Source organism: Acanthisitta chloris, unplaced genomic scaffold (genome assembly GCF_000695815.1).
Source record: "Acanthisitta chloris isolate BGI_N310 unplaced genomic scaffold, ASM69581v1 scaffold1079, whole genome shotgun sequence".
Classification (NCBI taxonomy): Eukaryota; Metazoa; Chordata; class Aves; order Passeriformes; family Acanthisittidae; genus Acanthisitta; species Acanthisitta chloris.
In genome coordinates, this window is record NW_008690600.1 from 1,479 (window position 1) to 17,415 (window position 15,937).

The following is a 15,937-nucleotide window of genomic DNA, read 5'->3' on the forward strand; positions in this document are numbered from 1 at the left end:
GTGCGCCGAGTTGGGGGAGGTGATCTCAAAGGTGGGCACCTGTGTGGTCATCGAGTAGTGGAAGTCAACAGGCGACAGGCGTGCTGGTGTGGTCAGGGCCGACACGTACCTGAAAAAAGCAACACCTCTGTTGGACACCGAACAACCCCCAAAACCACCAACCGTACCTGTGCTTTGCTGAGCACCTGGCCCAGAGACACATGATGTGCACCTGCTCCTGGAGCTCTGCATCTCCTGGAAATGAGGTGGAGGGACCTTGCACCGCTGTGCCAAGGGAGCGTGAGCTGCTGGCTTCAGTGGGTGCTTGAGCACTATGCGTCATGCATCCCCAAACTGCCTCTCCCGAGGGACTCGGTATACAATTCCCACCCTGCATCACTGCAAACCCTGCATCATCTTCCAGCAGGCTGAGTCAAGCCTTCATTGCCTCTCATCTTCCTGCCAGCTGCTTTCTGTTCCCTCTGGAGCTGTCAGGCTTGTCTCTGAGGAACATCCCTGAAATTCCCTCCCCTTGCTCAGGCCACAGATGGGGAAAGCCTGGGCATTGCTTCCTCTGACTTAGCAAAAATCTTGTGTCTCAAAAAGGCATATATCACTTTCCTCTCCTTTAGTGACAACATCAGTGTGGCCATTCATGTCTCATCCAGCACCTTTCCAAACAACCTTTCCTTCCAGGAAGAGGTACCACCTCTTACTAAGGAGCAGATCTCCTTTCTTCTCTATAGTGTCAAAGGTGCCTCTGCCTAATTCCACCTGCCCAGGCTCTCTGGCTTGTCCAGTGCCTTTTTACTCGTGTGTTTTGTGAAGTATGAGATCTCTGGACAAGCTGGGTCAGCCTGCCTGAATAGACCAGGGACTGGAATGAGAGAGCAGGAGATGCTGCCTTTCTCCTCTGCCTCAAGGACAAGTCTCACTGCCTTGAAGTGGCCATGTGGCCACCCAGGGTCACCTGCAGCTACCTGCAAAAGGGCTGGAGAAAGGATGGAGGTGTGCTTTTGCACCATGAGGAACCAGACTGGAAACAGGACAACTGTTGCTGCTACTGCTGGTGTCTCAGTTCTGCAGTTGTGTTCCCCAGAAGGCTGGATCACACAGAGCCCTGTCCCAAGGCCACTCAGGACTACGCTGAGGACACACACATCTTCCCCATATACTTGAGGGCCAGACCCTGCTCAAGCTGCCAGTCTACCAAGTTGCCTGGGGTGTGCTCAGGCAGTTTTTCTTTACCAGCTGCTGACTGCAGCCAAGTATTTTCTGTTCCTGTCATCCCTGTGCTCCAAATCCACATTGCCACCAGGTGAACAGGGTGCAGAGCTGGCTGCTGCCCCTACCAGAGTGGCCTCTTGGGGTAGTGGTTTCCTCTGGTAGGACCAGAGCTGAAGGTTCCTCAGTGCTACCATGGGACTGCTGCTCCAGGACTGGGAAAGGCCAAGATTTTTGTGTTTGGCACAGGGAGCAGCACCAAGCAGTGGGATCTGACCTCTCGCTGTGTGGTGAGTCCCGCAGAGAATCCACCGAGTCGCGATACTGCGTCGTGGGCCTCCGTGAGTCCTCGATGCAGAAGGTGGCCCCGCGGCGAGCCCGTGCCTCCACGCACGCAGGGCTGTTGCATTTGCTGGTTCCCACCGAGGACAGCATTATCCCAGACTGGGAATCTGAAGTCAGACTCTCCGTTCGCTCCAAGCTCCAGGTGTGGCTTTCATGTCTGTGGACCAGACCCCATATGGACAGTGAGCAAGGAATATCCATGAAGGTCTTCTCCAAAGAGCTGCATGCAGGCACTGCTCACACGTGGCTCTGCACCTCTGCACTGGGGTCCCTCTCTCTCACTTAGATACATCTGGCCAGGGATGCTCAACTTTCCAGCCCTATCTTTGATTTGCCTTTTGCTGCTACTTCTTAAAGATATGATTAGAGAAGGCACGCCAGCACATAGCAGATATTTATGACACCACCTCCTGATGGCTGGCGGAAGAACGGGACAGCCTCTGGAGGGAGGCCAGGGCAATCCTGCTTTGTGCTTGCAAAGCACTCTGGGTGTGGAGCAACACATTGGCCATGCCAAGGCAAGTCAGCCAAGTTTCTTCAAATGTGCCACCTGCATTGCCAAGTGACAGCCCCTTCAGAAACACTACCAGAAAGGAGCCAGGAGAAGTCACTCAAAATCAGCAAAGTATACTGAAGGGAGATCTAGATGCTCAGTTTCCACTAGTTTATGAAAGACTTTGGCAGTGAAACATTTTCAAGGTGCTAGACAAAAACTATGATGTGCTGGCTGGACCTTGCTGAGCACCTGCAGATCCACCTGCCCTAGTCTTGGTGCAAAGAGGACATCCCATAAAGACTCACCAAGGACACATGGGGCCACCTGCACACCAGGGTCCCACCTGCACCACGGCCACCATGCCAACCACAGCAGAAATACATGATCCATTAGAGCAACAGCTCTGAACTCCCAAATGGCACCAGATGGAGCAGTGCTGGTGGAGGATTTTGGGAGGGGGGTTGCAGAGGAGAGAAGGCCTCATTAAGACTTCCCAAGCACTTGTTAATTATTGATGGCTCCAGGCACATGCTCATTTATAACTTCTAACGGCGTCCTCATTAGAGGCGCTGATGGAGTAAAATGGAGCCTGATTATGCCAGTAGTTTGCCTCTGGCATGACTTCAAGAAGCACCTGCTTCTGCACTTGACTCAAGAAGATTAGGTGGCAGGTAGCCAGCACCATAGGCTACGCAAGGTAGGTTCCTCCCTACAGCTGTCATGTGCTAATGCTGCCCTCCAGGCACACCTTTGTATCTTCAGGAGCTACCCAGGGATGGCCCAGGACTTTGAAGTGTGCATGGAAGGCCAGCAAGGTGCAGCTCTGCAGGCACAGGAGTCTCTGCACCCGGCTCAAGCTTGCACACACGTAGCCAGCGTTGGGCTCCTGAGTACGTGTTCAAAAAACCTGGAAGACACACGTCTAACTCACCAGGGGTGGGATTTCCCTGGAAAAAGCAGTCATTTCCAGCTAATCAAGTCATTCTTGGCTCCCTCTCTACGTTAGAGGTCTAGCCAGAGGAATCTGACGAGGAATTCACCTGAAAACCCAAGTTCAATATCTGAAGTTGATGTTGCTCATTGTAACTGAGAGTACTTGCTCAACCATGATGAATGCCTGAACCCTGAGGAAACCTGCCAGCAGCCACCTATGAGCTTTAGCTGAAAGAATTCTAGGATTCGTGGATGAATGGAGACAAACCCATCGGGCTAATGAAGTACATGAGCCAGTCACGTATCAAAGGCAAGTGATCTCCAAGGGAAACACCAGAAGAAGCGCGAGAGCTATGTAAGAGGGAGAACCAGAACATCTGAACTCGAAACAGCACAGGGCTTTCTTCAGAGTATTTGAAGGACTTTTCTGGACATGATAAAAATAGGGAAGCCCATCTGACATTTAAATGCTCTCAAAAAATGCCAGAATTTCAGCTTCCAAGCCATGTTGCTCTTCCCTCAGTGATTATTTTGAAATGAAAACAAAAAAGTATGTCTCATCCTGTGTCACAAGAATTCTTGGCCCTTTCCTGCTGGACACAATTTTCCTGAAAGCTTCAGAAAGACTTCCCATGAAAGAGGTGTCACCACCTCAGAGGCTGAGATTCTAACACAACTGTCTGGGCTCTGATAAATAGCACAGGAGTGGGTTTTTTTCCGGTGAAAACCTGTGACTTCCAAGTCAGACCCTAACTTTGAAGATCTGACCAAAACATTTTATGATACTTTGTGTACTTTGTCTTCCACAAGGTGAATACATTCTAAATATGAAACAGATAACCTGTGTGTGCTTAATGAATTGTTTCAGATGTACATTGTGGTTACAAAACACAACTTGCAAAGCCTTTCCTACATGCTTCCTTCTATTTGGGTCTGTGCAAAGCCAGGAAGCAGAACTTCATTTCCTCCTGGTTTCCAGCTATGTCAGTAGTGCAGGTTCCTGCTGGCATCTCTCAGCAGGTCAAGGATCACACTTTTCCACACCTCTTGCTAACTAGCTGTGCCCACAGAGACCTGCAGTATAGGCATGACCCATATGCCAGTGCAGAGCCAAATATCAAATGAAAACGGAGAGAGAGGTGAAAGGAAAACCTTTGAATCACACAGCATTCTAAGGCAAACAGCAGGAGAAAGTTCAGGGGAAAATGGTATACATCACCTCTGGCTGGATGTTGGAGTGGCTGTGGAGCAGTGATGAGATGGGGAGCAGGAGTGACTTCCTGAAAAGGTTGTCTCTGTTTCCCTTCGGATCACGTGCTCGGTGGCAGAAACATTCTTAGATATATACTGCAAAATATGAAGAGTCACACAGTTCAGCCACCAGTTTGTGAGTGCTGCAGCAGAAAAAATGAACTGGCTTGATTATTTCTGCTGAAATCAGGTGAGGACTGAGTGAACTCAGAGGCTCTGCACCCCACGGGAAGAGACAAGGAGGGTGGAGGCTCTTCTCTGCCCCTTCACTTTGAACACTGGAAAAGGGCTGTGGCACAGGGACTGAGGAAGGGTATGGAGAGCCAAGGGGTTCCCCAGAGGACAGTGGTACCATGTGTAACTACTGAGCAGAGACACATCCCTGCTGCCCACAGGAGGTTACACCTGACCAAGTATCAGCAAAAAGAGAATGATGTGAAATCTGCCAGAGATACAAGTCCTGCAAAAACACCAGGTGCGATCCAAATATTTATGCTGAGATATTCCTTCATCAAACAACCAACACTGCTTCTCACAGGGGCACTAAGACCTCTGGGAGAGTCTGTACTTAGGGGCCAGGGGACTGTGGTTCTTAGAAATTCCGTCTTCCCCTTCCCTAATGGCTGGGATTCAACCTAACTAAATTTTAATATCCAAAGGGTGACCCAGCAGAGTTTGTAGCTGATTCACTAGACTCATTCCCACCAGTACTTCTTGTTTGGCTCTGCTTCCCCCTTCCCTTTTAATGACCCCTTTCAAGGCCTTAGTCCAGCAAGGCACTTAAGCCCATTGATGGTCCTATTGAATTTATGGAGTTTGATGGGAATCTCATGAGTGAAGTCATGAGAATGAACTGCCTTTCTGGATCTGGTCCTAAAGATGTAGATCATTCTCACTGGTATGACACTGGCAGCCCACCAGGACATCCCACCTTCCCAGGATGCAACTCCTAGCAGGGGCAGGTGGGCTGATGCAGTGCTTCAGCGTGACACGGTCACCGTGGCAGCTCCGGACACTGCTGCGCCAATCCCATTGGTCATGCTGCAAAACGGGACTTGATGGGATAACTTAATAAACAGGAAACATCGGGAACATCTCTCTTAGAGGCAAAGAGGATCACTCTTGATTCATCAAAACAAGCCTGTCCCAAGTGCCCTAATCTCATCCTGTGCTTCAAAGTAAATTGACATTTCCCTTCAGATGTTGGTTTTGGAAAAGTTTCTACGCAGAATCTCATCTTTTTGCTCAAGTTTGTTAGTGTTTTGCTTCTCATGCACACGCACACAGGTGTGTAAGCACACACACCCACGTCAAGTCCCTGGCAGAAAACAGGCCCTTAGGAGCATGCAGGGAGATGGAGACAAAAGTCTTACATCAGCCATTTGGATTTCCTCAGGATCCAGACGTGGATGGCTCGGCCCGTTCGCGAGGCTCCTGTTCTGATGGGCAGGGCACATGTTCTGCCGTAAATGATTATGCATTTGTTTTCTTTGTTTCCTTTAAGACAGTAAAGAAATTATCAATTAGGAAGGCTTCTCTCCTGGGGCTCTCTGCCGCCAGAGACACCTGGGGGATGCAGACGATAGAGAAAGCAAGTCTTGGACACATGAATGTTCCACTGGTGTTTGTGGAAAGTTGCAAATAAGAAGGCATTCAACATGTAACACCTTCTGCTGCTTTTTAAAAAAAACATGAACTGGACAGTTTGAGAAGCTGGGTACAGGGTCCCCTGTTCAAGACAAGGCCCAGCAGTGGAGCCAGGGGCACCATGGTGCTGGGACTGGAGGAGAAAGGTGGAGAGGAGGGAAAAGGGGAGCAGGTCCTGGCTTGATCTTGGTGGCAAGACACTTGACCTGTCCTGCATTAAGGACAAAGTGGCAAAGTCTACCTGTGCCCTTGGCAGGACAGCCGCTCCACAAGACCCACCGGGTCCCAGGCACACCATGAACTGAGGTGAGGTTCAGAGCAAGTAGGGAGAAAGATGTTGTCCAGGCAGAGAAGGCCAGAAAAGAGGCTCTAAAAACCTCCTGTTCCATCAAGATTGCTCCAAAAATCTCTGAAATATACACAACTGAGCCCACGATTTCTGCACCATAGCCCAGTGTGCTTCTGCTGTCAGAAGGTGAGCTGCTGGCTTGGGAGCCACTTTTTGCCAGTAATACAGCATCACCTAGCTGGGCAAAATGATGTTGTTTCAGGGCATAAGCCAATGGTTCAAGGAAAACACCCTGCTCAGGCACAGCCTGGTAGATGGCTTCACTGGCCTCCTGCATGACAACTTCCTGGGTATACCACAGCACAGCATCTCCTTAAAATAGCATTTGGGTGAAAAGCATGAAAGTGTGAAGCATGAACACTGCCACTCACTAACCACTGGCCAGTTCTTGCCTGTTAGCCACCCATACTCACTTGGTTTTACAGTAAGCTACCACACAGACGATGCCCACCACAAGCAACGCAACACAGATTCCCGTGATGGTTAAAACTCTCTTCTGGTAGAGCTCTTCTGCTTCTGCAAATGGAGAGAAAGAAACCAGTTACAAATGGGCTCCAGCACCAGGGATGCATCTGGCTGCACAGGAACCAGCATTGCGTGTGGGTAGGATGGAGGACAGGGCTTGGGCAGAACTCCTACCAATCCACTGCCCCAAACCTGAGCCCAGCTGGCCCAGCCTCACTCACCCCTCAAGAGACCACTCCTTTTGTCTCCTTGCACCTTTGCCCTCTGTCACTTGGTGGTTCACCCCTTCTGCTCTCACACTTCTCAATTTCCCTTGTTTTCCCACAGCACAGCTTGGTGACTAATCTCAAAAAGCCCCATGACTCTCCTCTCCCTTCCAGCAGATCCCCCCTTCCTGGTACCTTAGACACCTACCAAGGAAGCCCTCGAGCATCCCCCACTCACCACGGACACGCATGCCCTGTGATGCCCTGATCACAGGCTCTGCTCTGACGGGCTCAGAATGCTTTGCCTTGCAGCGGCTGCATGCCCTGGAGCTCGGCAGTGCGCTAGGACCACCGAGCAACAGGCCCCAAAGCATGTAGGTGCTGAAAGGGACATCCTAGAATGGTCAAAAAGCAGCATGAGGATGGAAAAGTGACAGCACGTTAGACAAAGGAAAGGGAGTGGAGTAATCAAAATACAGTAACCAATTACAGTTATGGGTTTTTAATGGAACCCTAGGAAGTGACTCATTCCATTGCACCAGGTAACTCAGAGGCACACACAAAATACAAGCAGCTTGCTGCTGCTTTTCTCAAATACAACCATGTGTCACCTTTCAAACCAGAAGAGCCAGTCACTTGCATCAAAACCCAGACCATGCTGGAAGAGAGGTAATTCATTCCCATCAATCAAAGCTCCCAGGAAATGCTTGGATATCACTTGGAGTGCAACGGAACTACACCTAGGCAGAAATCACATGGCAAGGACAACTCTTCCTCTGTGGCTATACCAGAGCAGATGTTCTTCTCGGTGACATCCAGAAACCTGCTCTGAGATCAGCAGAGGACATTTGGTTCTCCAGCTGGATGACTGAGAGAAGGACTCAGTGTACAGCTGCCATGAGCATCTCAGTTCAGCATCTATGAACTACATCCTCATGCCCCCACACTACGTGTTAATGTTAAAGTGATTGGGGTTTGTGCCTTCTTTAATATTCATTGAAATGTTGTTTTCATCTAGATTAGGCAGAGTCATGCCATGGTTGCTGAGCTCAGCGTGCTGCACCATGCATCAAAATACCTTGCATAGGCTATCTGATACCCTCAGTGCTTACAAACACCCCAATACAAAACCAGAAGAGAAACAGGTCTGGTCCTTGGGACTAGACTTGAGCAAAAAAGTAAGGGGGAAGCAATGAAACCTTCCCAATAACTGAACTATATAGAACAATTTCAGCTTGTCATTTTAAGAAGAAAAAAAGGTGTTAGAAAAAATGTTTACCTCCTTCTAACTTCCAAAATGGGAACAGAAAAAGGTTTGCTAAAGAAGGGCAGAGAATGACAAACCTGGCATGAAGATGTAAAACATCAACAGATCTTGCTTGTGGGTTCTTTCCTACAAGGAACCAATTAGAGCTGGAATGGGGAAAGCACTCGCTCTGGGGTGAAACACGTCCTTCAGTGATGTGTTTCCTTGCGTGGATTCCCTATTCCAGGGATCAGCAACCATGGCAGACAAGGTTTCCTGCTCTTGCACGCCTCTGGAACCTGGATTCCAGCTGTACAGCTCTCTCCTTCAGACAGGAGTTTCAGAGATGTTATACATCCTGGTTATGGATGGCACTGGGCAAGAATTTTGCTACTACTCAGGAAAAACTACTTTAACAAAAAAAAAAAGGCTGGGCAGAAGGGCAGTTTTCACCATGGACTCATCCATCAAACCGATTTTTTCACAGGTTCTTTGCCAGCAATGCTTTTTTGCTAGAAAGATTTCTTTTCCTAAGCATAAATCCCTTTGAATCATGGAGGAGGAAGAAAGAGCAAAGCCATCAAAACTATGGCTTTTGTTTTGTTTGGGGTTTTTTTACCTATCACATGACAAAATTAGTCACCCAAGGCACAATTCACAGCCTCTGTTCTGGTAATCATGTCAGTATGGGACCCTGACTCTGGCATGTCTGACTGGCCTGAACCTTCACTGAATTGCATAGGGAATGTTTCAGTTCATCAGAAATGCAGATTTAGCCTCTCTGCCCAAGCTGACAGCTCTGCTACGTGAAGCAGTGAAGTGTGGGGCTGTGCATCACTGCTGCAAACTGAAAATTGAATGACCTGCTGATAGCAATTTAGCTTGGCTCTCAACAGCTCATTAAAGTTGATGCTCAATAACAGTATCTTCTTGTTGCACAAAACCATCTCAACAACGACAGAAAGAAAAGAAGAGAATGCACACTACAATTTTGTATTTGAGCAGGTAAGTTCCTGGAGCAGGACTTGTCCATTTGTGTCTCTATGCTCTACAAACACCACGTCTTCATCAGCAGCATCGTCACTCTACAGCAGCAAACACTATGAACAAACCATGTGGTGCCACACAATGCCGACAGAATCACAGTCCAGCCATGGGTGTCACAGCAAGGCATGACAGTGACAGACGAATGACAGAGAAGAGACGACTGCAGACTGGGAACAGGATGTGTGCGGTTCTGTGATGACATTGAGAATGGATGAGGAAAAGGACAAAAGGTCAACAAAAAAGGGATGTCAAAAATCCTCGATTTTGAAGTTTGTTTGAGTGTATTAGCATTAGCAGCACCACTTTCTCTGAAACACCTGAGCACAAATCTCACACTTCTGCTGTGTCAGGGAAGAACTGTTGGGGGATGCACACCAGTCCTGGGGGACCAGGCATGCAAGAACTAGAGGAGAGAAGTTTCTTCAGCTCCAGCTAGTACATGCCCCTCCACCACAGAGACCTGAGGAGGCAATTTAGCATCCATAACTGAAAGATTGGTGTCCCCATACCTCTAGCACATGGAATTGAAGCATCTTCATGTGAAGATCTGCTCTGGCTGACACAGCTGGGTCAATGCTTTCAAGTTAAGTGATAAATAATAGAATCATCATAGAATCACAGACTGGTTTGGGTTGGAAAGCTCATCTCGTTCCAACCCCTGCCATGGGCAGGGACACCTTCCACTAGACCTGGTTGCTCAAACTCTCTGCTCTCATCTGACCAGCCCTCCCTGCACTTGGCTTGTACACTCAAGGGAAACCTTGCCTCAAGGCTTTGATTTCCCAAGAGCTTACTCAAGAGATAACTTGCTATATTTCTAAGAACAGACTGAGGAGAATGGAAGGAAAGTAATATGACTATGAGCAATTGAGGAGAAGCAGGTAAATGCCCAAAGGGGATCTTTTAAACAGCATTCAAGTTACTGCAGTGTTTTTCCAAGCTTGCCACCATGGCTATCAGTATTACACTCTCCACTCTCATGGGCAACTACTGACTTCTCTGGTATATAGTTTTCTAGGCTAACTCGTCTCATGACATCATTCTTGGAACAATTTCCTCCTGCTCAAGAACCAAAAAGAGCTGCTAAACTTTGGGAGGAAGAATGGCAAAGCTCATCCTGACCCTTTGTAGGATCCAGTGGAGGTTAGTGTGTCTGGGATGGCAATTTCTATAAAAGCCCTGATCTTCCTAAAACTTGTCTTCCCATTCCTGGAATGCCTGCCCATTCCCAAGCTGTGCCTGCTGGCAACCTTTGGGATAGACACAAACTCCTCCTTTTCAGTTAAATGCACAAAAGCATGTTGAATGGAGATGTATGGCAATTGTAACATCCCAGTCATGCCACACACACCAGGCTGCTGCTTGGAACAAAGAAAAAAGTGCTGCTAAAAATACACGTGCATTTTTATAGGTTTACAGTTAGAATTTGTGATTTGCTTTGTTTTGATTTTGTTTTGCTTTTTTTTTTTTTTTTTTTTTAATCCAAACATCTCTCTTGGTGCCAGGGAAGAGAAGAGAACAGCTGATTTTTTAATCATCCCATTAAAGCCATAAATATAATGTGGGAAGCTCTTAATGGCTTCTGATTAATAAATGAATGGTTGTTCCATACCCTTTAATTCAAATCCAAGATGCTCTGCCAATGCAGAAAGAAGACAAGGAAGAGAAAGAGAAAAAGAAAAACAGGTCTGTCAGAGAACTCTAAAATACAAACACACACACCGTGCAGTTACAGCAGGTTAGCTTTCAGTAGGCTCAGCAGCAGTCACACAGAGACACTGTATGCTTCAGAGCATTTCAAATCCCCACCAGAGCTTACATGTTATGCAAAGAAAGACCCAAACAAATTGCAGTGAAAGTTAATTATGAATTCTTTCAGTTAATTATGAATTCTTTTGAGATGAGCCATGTTTGTTAGTACCTGATATGGAATTCACAGTTTAGGCAGGGGGAAAAAAAAAAAGAAAAAAAAGGGAAGGTACACTTGTTCTGAAACAACTCCTGACAGGTCAAAACACATAGGGACTGCATGAATGTGGTAAAACCCATTCATTCCCTTTCTACAGGCCAAATCTGCCCTGCGTGGTTTCCCACGCCCCTCTCTGCCTGGGGGCCTGTGCACCAACGAGGAATGCTGGGCAGACAGATGTGTGGGTGCTTGCCCAGGGCCCTGAGGCTTGCCAGCACCATTCTGCTGCCTGTGACCTCACATCTGGTCTGGGGTGCACAGTGTCACTGCAGCACTGACAGCGTGTCAGTCTGCTCTGGGCTGCACAGAGCTGCAACGAACCATGGATGCTGCAAGGGAAGAGTTGCCCAGCCAAGGCAATGAATCCCTTGCAGATCTACAAGTGCAAATTGCACTCAAAGTTTCCCTCAAGCCTGTGGTCTTCCAAATTTCACTTCTGCTCTGGTTCTGCTTTGTTTGAGAAACACAAGCATGCTGCAAAAAGCCTGAATTGGAGCATCTGCTTTCAGATTCATATTCATCACAAGTAGGATTGCAGTTCAGCTGCAATCACAAATCCTGCTAAGCACAGGAGTTCACCCTATGAATCAACAACACAGTTATTCCAGAACTGAATTTTAGCAATTTTCCTGGTACACACCTCACCTAAAGACAGTTTTTCTTACATAAACATTAAAGTTCTCCATACTTACCACTGCACACAAAAGTGAGCTCTGCTGCTCCCAATCACCATACACACAAGATTATTTGCAGCTTGGAGATGTCCAGATTTATTTACTATATTTTCCATAGGAACTGCTTTTTGCTGCATAGAAATATTGACTTTCTTTTGCAATGCTGTTCAAAATTTAGGCAGGGGGAAATCAGCACTAATCATTATGGAACATGTAAACACGTGTTCTAAAGCAGGTTCTTCTCTTCAAATCAATGCTGATGTTTGGGTGGGTTTTTGGGGAGGAGAGGTGGGAGTTGGGTGGGGATTGGGTTTTTTAAGCACTTTGTATAATTTAAAGGCCACAAAACCTGGCTGCTCTCTGCTTCACATCTCACACTTGTGCAAAGGGAATGGCAAACTCTACCATGCATTTCACAGTCATTTTGTACAAGTTGCAGTAATGTGGACACAATGTGGTGGGCAGCAGAGAACTGGACAGACTTTATTCAACCTCTTGGTTATCACATCCAGCTCTGACCTAGTCCAACGTCTTCCTACCATTGCAGTTTCCTCTGACACTATGACAAATGCATGTAGAGATACATCAAATTTCATCTATAAATCTAAGCTGTTGGTCCATCTGACAGCTGCCTACTGCCTATGCTGCGACATTTTGTCCATATTCCACAATTTGCTGCAACATCTACAGCTACAAATGGATGCAATTCAAAACATTTTGATGTTTTTTTGCAAACTCAGAAATGCCTGTGCAAACAGAGCTGGTGGGCAGGACCTGAGGAGACTGAGCCTTCCCACTGTCCCTCTCATATCAGAACTGTCATCTCTTTTGGCTGCCCCACCTCAGGGAGCAGATATTGCCAAGTGACTAGCTGGATCTCAGCTGAAGGCTCCCTGAGCAGGAGACAAACCATGCAACCATGCAGCAGCTGGAGTGTATGTGAGTCCTTGTGCCTACAAACCCACCAGCAGCTTTGCAGGTAGAGGAAGCCTTACTCCAGCCTGTGCTCCTGCATCTGATGTCCATGGCTACTCAATACTCCTCTATCATCATTTCAGGCTACAGATGTTGCTTCTCTATAACCCATAACCGAAAACAGAGCATCCTGAACAAATCCTCTCAGCCTTTCCTCATAGGCACCTGCACTGTCCTGCAACAGTCAATCTGCATTCCACTCACCTTCCCAGTTAGTCTGGCAGACTGGACTGCTGGAAGCAGGAGGTCCAGGTTGGTCCTCCAGCTCCTCCAGACAGGGATTCACTCCACACTGATGGAGGTGGTTGCAATGGGGATGTGTATTGCACCCCAGGCTTGTGGCAGAGAGAGCCTTTGGGATAGCTAAAATGAAATGGATTAATCCCATCTGCAGAGACAAACCAATAAATGCCAGGAGCTGACAGAGTGCAGCAGCACACTGCAACCCCCACGGGACAAGCTTCATGGGAAGCAATATATCCAGAGGCTACCACACAAATAAATTGGATCAAGAGAGCACTGAGATGGCAGCTGTAAGCTGAGGAAATGAGAGTATTACTTTTTTCACATCATCAGCTTTCTCTCTGCAATCCATATATCCTCTCTGGCCATGGCAAGAGGTTAGGGCTGAGCACCCTCAAAGTCCTACACTTACTTCACCCACAGTGACTCTGTGACTGATTTTTTCTATCATGTATTTTACCTGTTTTAAAAGATGAACAAATAGATACAAACATTTAATCTAAAATATTCTTATAGGAGTAACACCTCAAGACAAGATGACTCTCACTGAACTGTAGATTCACAGGATGATTAAGAAGGATAAAAGCCTTAGCAAATAGATGTGAAAACTGAGCCTATGCTCAAATGGACTTCAGGTTGTCCAAGAACATTGATAAGATGTTTAGTTACTGAGCATTATTCCCCCCAAACATGCTCTCTGGCACACAGAGCATGATCCAAGACATGAAGCAAAGTGGAGAATTGACATCTGAGGACCAGAAAGAAAATAAACTGATAATAAGTTTATTGATAATCAGTTATACTGACAGGAGCACCATTTGCAAGACCCTGATCCAGGTTTTTCCCAGGGGTACAGAGAGCAATGCAAGGACATGATGGGGACAGAGGGCACTGTGCCTGTGCTAGGAGCTGGGCAATATGTGGGATCTCCAGGTAGAGAAAGCCTGTAAACTTTCCATATACTCCACAACCATTTAGCCTGTTCAGTACTGTATCAATAAAAATAATTTGGTCAGCCTCAAGAGTCCAGATACGTAACAGCAGGGTATGCACAAGCTGCTGTGGATGAGCATGCAATTAACTCTAGGAGATCCCAAAGGATCTCCCCGGATGTACTGCATCCAGGGGACAGGAATAACCCTGCTATGATAAACCACAAAGACTTTGTAATTACACCACACCAAAGCATGGCCATCACCCTGTAATTCAGTGGTCAGCAGTTATCTGTCACTGAAAGTAAAATTCAGAATGTTTGTGGAATCTAAAATGCTGCTAAATATAGGTTTGGGGTTCAGATGAGTAAGAAGTGGAGGAGGAAACAAATGCAGGTAAAATAAAGATGCATTCTTTCACTTCACATTTTCATACTGCAATCAGCAGGTAGGAAACTACTGCTGAGCAAATGAAGTGAACAGAGAAGGTAAAATTCAGATCCAGACATTTCCAGAAGAACTTGAAGTGGTACATTTATCCCTTTGCTCATGGGGACCCTTCACCTCAGCGTGAGGACCGAGGTTTCAAACCCTACTGATCAGAAGGGTCACCTTTACATGTCAGGGTGATGATAAACACTCCTCCAGCTGCAGCCTGGTGACTTCTGAGTGAAAGGGACTATCCTTCAGAAACACAAGAAGCCTCTCATCCAATAAACCTACACTGCTCTGCATCCATGATGGTTTAAGTCAGCAGCACTGGAGCCAGTTTGTGTGCTGCTGTGGAAACACGAGATCCTGTTTCCAGCCCAGAGATCCTGATACAGATTCTGCAAGTACAAAGAGTTTATGTATTTCTGGCTGGAAAGGCTCTATGAGAGCAATTTCTTTGGAAGGAATGACTCATGGGAAGACCCAGACACCCATTCTACAGGAAATGTGCTGTGCTAGGGCAGGAATCACACTGCTGAGATCATCCCATGGTGGTGTGATGAGTGCTCAAGAACAGGTAGTGGTTTTCATCTCAGAAATACCTGTGCCTGTCACCTGTTTTTGGAAGGAACCTGTAATGCATAGGCAAGGGATGTGTCCTGTCACACAGCACATCGATCAGGAGCCAGGCCCATCACACTACACTCTGATGGCTGCAGTTAGGGAGCCCTGGAAGACATACCAAGCTGGGAATGCATGAATGCCCTCACAGGGTCCACTGCAAGCAGAATTGATCTGATAGTCCATGACTGCAAGACCCTTCATTTCTCAGCTCAAGCTCTTCTCTTGCATGTTTCCAGAGGACTACACTGAGTACCAAACAACAAGAGCAACTTTCTTTCTCCCCTTCAAAACAGGGATTTGATGCCTGAAGAACAGACTCAGAGGAGCCCAAAGCTTAGGAGAAAGCTGCTCTCCCAGTGGTTACCTGAAAATAGTAGGAAGACTCCAACTATGAATTAAAGTTCATAATTCATAAAGAAACCAAGAATTCAATATGGGGTGAAAATGGAGAACATGCTAGATGACACTGTATATGAATGTCAGCTCTATTCCAGGGTGTTTACAGGCAGGCTACAGACTGCAACTTTAATGAGATCACAAAGTAGAAAATGAAAATGTTTCACTAGCATGATGAATGGTGTGACGTTTGTCCTCCAGATTGGTGATGATTATTTTGGGAGGTGAATAAACAGCAAGGTTAAGATGAAATTTCAGTTTTCACAGACAAGAGAGAAGCATAAATAGAAAACTTTATACAAAATGTCTACATTGTTCCATAAATCAAAAATGGAAAGAATCTAAATCATGGAATATTCTGAGTTGGAAGGGACCCACAAGGATCATCTAAGTTCAACTCCTCAACTTGCACAGGACAGCCTCAAGAATCCCACTATGTGCCTGAGAGAGTTGTCCAAGAGAGTTGAGAAAGTGCAGACTTAGGAAACATAGAAGTGTTCCTGC

General features: G+C 46.8%; 1 protein-coding gene across 1 annotated transcript in view; it reads right to left on the reverse strand.

Moving 5' to 3' along the window:
- Positions 1–15,937, reverse strand: part of NRG2 (neuregulin 2) — an 84,661-nt gene that overhangs the window by 528 nt on the left and 68,196 nt on the right. Inside the window, exons 6-11 of the mRNA XM_009081857.1 lie at positions 10,801–10,824; positions 6,638–6,740; positions 5,602–5,725; positions 4,197–4,324; positions 1,481–1,705; positions 5–109 (exon numbers count right to left, since the gene is read on the reverse strand). Of these exons, the coding sequence (XP_009080105.1) occupies positions 5–109; positions 1,481–1,705; positions 4,197–4,324; positions 5,602–5,725; positions 6,638–6,740; positions 10,801–10,824 (709 nt within the window). The remainder of the gene's footprint in view (positions 1–4; positions 110–1,480; positions 1,706–4,196; positions 4,325–5,601; positions 5,726–6,637; positions 6,741–10,800; positions 10,825–15,937) is intronic.